Raw genomic sequence first — 5529 nt, forward strand, 5'->3', positions numbered from 1 at the left:
CAAAAAAACGACAGGACTTTTTGAATGACCTGGTATTTAGGTGAAGCTAGACTGGTTTTATGGGACACAATCCATTACACAGGCCATCAAAAGAAAATTTGGAGGCTATTTCTGAATTTTGAGAAAATTGATCAATTTTTTAGTAAATAAAACAAAACTAAAATTGCTTTTCCAATAAAACTATAATATGACAAAAGTAATTAAAACAATAATATATAATATTAGAGGAAGATGGTAAAAAAAAATTAACATTTATACATAAAAAAATCCTCTTTTCCTTTTTCAGATGAATTTAGCCATTTGTGGTTTTCTTTTAATGAGTTTGACTAACTATTTAAACAGTATATTATCCCAAGAACTTTTCAGAAGCTAAAGAATTTTTGGTTAAGTAGGAATATGATCCCAAACTAATCTACCTATCTATCAAGTTCCTCACCCACAGCAGCTTGATCTGATTGAGCTGGTAAAGTCATGTTTTTAAAAATATCCTCATCTTCTTTTTGTTGTAAATGTCATTGAAAAAGTCAAAATGAATGCTTTGTGCTTTGTATCATAAATTTTCGGTCCTAAGCTTTTGACTGTCAAATCTTTCTAAATAAATTTTTTAATGGCCAAAACTGCTGTGTGTGAAAATGACCTACAATGATCGATGATGGTGTTTTAATTACAATAGCCAAAACCGACAGGCAAGACAAGGTTCTTAAACCTTTATAGGACCAAAGTAAATGTTAAAATAAGTGAATTTTATACAACTATGACAATCATATACTTTTTTTTTTTTAATTAACATCAAATGACTATAAAAATTATGTTATTTTAGTTCACATGTTACCGATCTAGCCTGAATCAGATATCAATCCTTCCATTATAGATTCCCTAACCTTTAAAACCCTCTAGTATCTAATCTTACTTCCTCCTCTATTCCTGACAATCCTCCAAAGCACCTGAAAAGAAGATAGGCTCGAGACCTTCTAATGTAGAAATATAATTAGAGTGCTACCAATGGGTAGTTCCTCTACATGCCTGTATCACTCCATTCAGATCTTACATCAAATTTACTTATGTGTTTTTATGTAAATACAATAAATTGAAATAAATAAATACAAAAAAAAATGTTATTTTTGAATGATTAAAACTAAATTGAACAAAAATGCAGAAAACCATGCCATTTTCCATGTCCACAGAATGTTTTTCTTAGGAATGAGAAGCATAAATGGCTTACTGTTATTAAAAGTCCATAATTCAGGTATTAACTGAAATCAAAATATAGCCAAATCTCTTTATATCAAACTTACTAATATCCAAAACCTCTGCATATCAAACTTTTATTAGGAATCATGAATTTTTGACAGGACAATATTTCCTATACATCAAAAAAATTAAAAAGTAACTATAATCAAAAGACTTTTAGTTTACAATCATAAGAATAGGTAATAAGCAAATAATGTTTCATAATAATTCCAATTCGGAAAAGATCTTTTTTAAATAGAAGCAATTATGATGCACCTGAGAGTGAGATTTTTGAAATTTCTTTTATCATACAGAGAATGGTCGGTCTTATTGTGGACATGGGGGTCCTACATGAAATCATTACATGTGAAAGAAAAGTATGATTCAGTAGGAAGTAAAAATTGGGATGTCAAGATATGGAAAAAAATATATTAAGTCAAGTACAAATACCAAGTATAAAAACTATAATTTGGTTATTAAAATTTTACAAAGGTTTCGAGGAAATTCAAAATTATTTAAATGTTTAAGGTTTGTTCAATGAAGTGGTATTGACATGAGAGAAAATGACATGAGATAAGAACAGTCAGTGTTATGATCACTCATCTACAAATATAAAAGAGAATGGTTTAAATGTTTGTCCATAATAAACTTTTGAAATACAGGACTAATTTACAACCTTTTCTTTTTTGTTATAAATGTTCCCTGTCATGATGGAAAGGTTTGAAGCTACTTTTTTTTTATCTGAATAAAAAAAAAAGTTATGAAGAAAATTAAACATTTTCGGTGTACAGCTCAAAAAGTATACATTTTTTTAACAGTAATTATATACCAATTGATTTGTATCTATCTGAAGAATAAAAAAATATTACGATTCTATTAAATGATATTACATTGGCAAAAACTTATTTTAAAAAATGAGACTTTTGAGTAAAATAAGTCAACAAAATTTGTTTTAGGAAAAAGCAAATCATATTCATTTTTAGCATCATCTGAAACCCTTAAATGCCATATTTCAAAAAAACTAAAAATTAGAAATTTTTCTACTCTATTTATTTTGAGGTTTTTTTTCCTGGTTTCCATTGTTCACATGATCGTACATAACTCCTCAGCATTTTATTCAAATCCTATGTCACTATGATAATTGGAAAGCATATTGTATGCTCTTATAACCTATATTAACATCACTTACACTTGATGCTCTTATAAGGTAGGAATATTGGTTCCAACAATTGAAAAACTTTATAAATATTTTATTTTAAACCTCTAATCTAGTTGTAATTTGTTTAATGAGGTCCGATTTATGTAATTTGGTGTGGTTAATAGAGCCCTAAACAACTTCCAAGTTTCACGCTATTTTGCTATTTTTATGTGTTTTTTTTAAAGAAAGAAGAAAAAAAGGAAGAAATTTTTTATATTTTATTTTCCGATTTTTTCAAAAATTCAGATTAAAGGGTTTCTTGAGGTAATAAAAACAAACATCAACTTTGTTTTACTCCTGAAAAATCTTTTACCACAGTTCGAAGGGTCAGTCAGTCCAAATTGTTTCAATAGCATGCTCATATTGAAGAAAGGTAAGGTTATTAAGTAAAAACTATTTATATTTTGTATAGGATGTATATGACAATAAGAAAGATAATAAAATTATATATACCACAGGAACGAACACATGTCCAATTTATTTTTTTAATTGTGTTCATAAAATCTATATATATTCTCAAACCTAGCAATGGTGAAGCATTGCAGGATCTGCTAGTTGAAGATAAATCAATTGAATACAATGAAAGAAACTTGAGGAAATTCTGATTTCCAAGAATTCTCACTGCTGTCTGTTAACAAATTTAAAAAGCTACAGAATGCAATCACATGACATAAGTGGACAAATTTTCAAATAAATATCCTAGATCATTCAGTTTTGCCTAAAGCCTTTAAAAATTTGGTATTTCTTTAAGCTTAAAAAATATTATCTGTTTTTGTTGCAACAAGAATGAGAAATTGCACTCTTTCTATATACCAAAAATCAAGATTTCTGTACATCAATTATTTTTTTTATGAACCTTTACTTTTAATATATAGAAGTTTGACTATGTATAAAAGGAAAAAGAAGGATGCCTTTAGTGTTATATTACTTGCTAAAGCATAGTAACAGATTCTCACCTTATTTACAGGAGCATCAAGAAATATTACTAAATGAGGTCTCAGTATGAGATTTATTGTATTTTTTTTAACTGCCAGATATCCTCTTCTGGCTGTAAGCAAGTATATTAAGAAATTAACAAAAAATAATTAGAACATAAATCATAAAGGAAAATCAGGACTATGAATATGGTCAGGGCTGCGATTAAGAACAAAAAAAAAAATAGTTCTCAACTATTTATTAGCCGTCATTTTGATAAACTGTATAGATCTTCATCAGGATGAGTATCGAAACGTCGGTAGAAAAATAGTTGAGAACTATTTTTTTGTTTCTCCTGCTTTGACCATCTCCTTCATATTTACTTACAGTCAACCATTTATAGATATAATCAAAATCATTGCTATTCACTTTAACTAATTATTGAGTGAAAATGAACAAGGTCGTCCCTTAAATGATGTCAGTCTTTAAATTATTGAGAATAGATTATATGTACGTATAAAAAAGTACATACTTCGTTTATATGTATGCAGAACACATACACATAGTTTACAACTAAGAACAGCTCACGTTACATATTGCTAAAAATAAAAAGGAATATAAAATAAGGAAGGAAGATAACAGGCGCAGCTAATTTAATAAAATAATTTTGCTCTCATAACAGAATAAAGAAAGAAAAACTATACTATAATAAAATAATATTACAAGAAAGTATTGTTATATTGGGTTGTAAAATAAGCTTGTAGTGTTTTTCAATATTACAATTTAATCCTCTCTGTGTTCATAAAATCATGTTTACTTGGTTAATAATGTTTACATATTCTAAAATGGACTAGTAAAAGTCCATTTATGCATCAGTTACAACCATGATTCCTTATCTTAAACTGGTATTTTGCTTGTTCAAAATGGAAGAAAAAAAAATTCATTTTTGTCATTTAATGATTTTTTATTTCCAAAAAAGGAAATACGCTGCACAGAAGGTTAACAAAATATGCAGTGTGTATAGCGATGATACCTTAAGAGAAAGCACCGTCCATAAGTGGTTTGCTCGGTTCAGAACCGGAAATTTTTATTTGGAAGACGCAAACCACTCGGGTCGTCCTTCAACTGTTGATGATGACCAAATTCAAGCATTGGCTACAGACAATCCTCACTCTACAACACGGTATATCACAGAAACGGTTAATATATCTCACGCAAGTGCCTCAAATTCTTTGTGTCTCATAATCGGCATAGTTTTCCATCAAGATAATGCCCGTCCTCATGTGTCTTTACAGACCTGGCAGATATTATTAGTTTGGCTTGGATGTGATCCCCCACCCACCCTATTCACCAGACCTAGCCCCAACAGATTTTCACTTTTTTCGGGCCCTTCAAAACTCTCTTAACGGGAGACACTTTAATTCACTCGAGGACTGCAAAACGCACAAAGAGCAGTTTATTGTGAAAAAATCTGAGAAATTCTGGGAGAACAGAATTAAAAATTACCTTAAAGATGGCAACATGTAATAGATCAAAATGGGTCATATATAATTGGTTAAAAATATTTACAAGAATCTGAAGTTTATATTGAAATCACCAGTAAAAAACACTATGAACTTATTTTACAACCCAATAGTTTGATCATTAAGTAGAAGGTTAAGTTTATAAACTTAGTCTAGCAGTAGGCAATGCACTAAACTGATACTGTGTGCTATTTATGAATCCAAAGTGCGAATTTTTTAAACAAATAGAAAAAGACTAATAGCCACTAAAGTCACAAAAATTAACGAATACTCTGTCACTAATCTTTGGATAAGGACTACAACCTAACTGTGGTGAGTTTAAAATTCAGGATTACGGTCATGCTGAAAATGACATTAGTACCCTTGCGATCCTGAAATCTTGGCCTGCCAGGATGAAAACCATGAGAAGACAAAGAAGAATCACTACTAGTCACACTGAGGAAAACAAAGTCATATCTCTATGTTCTATACCCTCAGGATGATTTTTCCTCAGCCCTAATCAATATTAATAATTTGCTAGACTATTGTGTATTGTAGTTCATTCAAAAATAGAAACATACTTCATATATCATGTACATACTATCTTTTAATCAAACTTTCTTTTTTATTATTTTTTCCTCCCTAGTTCAAGATTAATAGAAATCATAATTATTTTAAGATCTA

At 29.3% G+C, this 5529-nt stretch overlaps 1 protein-coding gene across 1 annotated transcript in view; it reads right to left on the reverse strand.

The window, feature by feature from the left end:
• Positions 1–5529, reverse strand: part of ND-42 (NADH dehydrogenase (ubiquinone) subunit ND-42) — a 24113-nt gene that overhangs the window by 13920 nt on the left and 4664 nt on the right. Inside the window, exon 3 of the mRNA XM_014425318.3 lies at positions 3385–3476. Within this exon, the coding sequence (XP_014280804.1) occupies positions 3385–3476 (92 nt within the window). The remainder of the gene's footprint in view (positions 1–3384; positions 3477–5529) is intronic.

This window comes from Halyomorpha halys, unplaced genomic scaffold (genome assembly GCF_000696795.3).
Source record: "Halyomorpha halys isolate HHAL.00 unplaced genomic scaffold, Hhal_1.1 Scaffold505.1, whole genome shotgun sequence".
Lineage (NCBI taxonomy): Eukaryota > Metazoa > Arthropoda > Insecta > Hemiptera > Pentatomidae > Halyomorpha > Halyomorpha halys.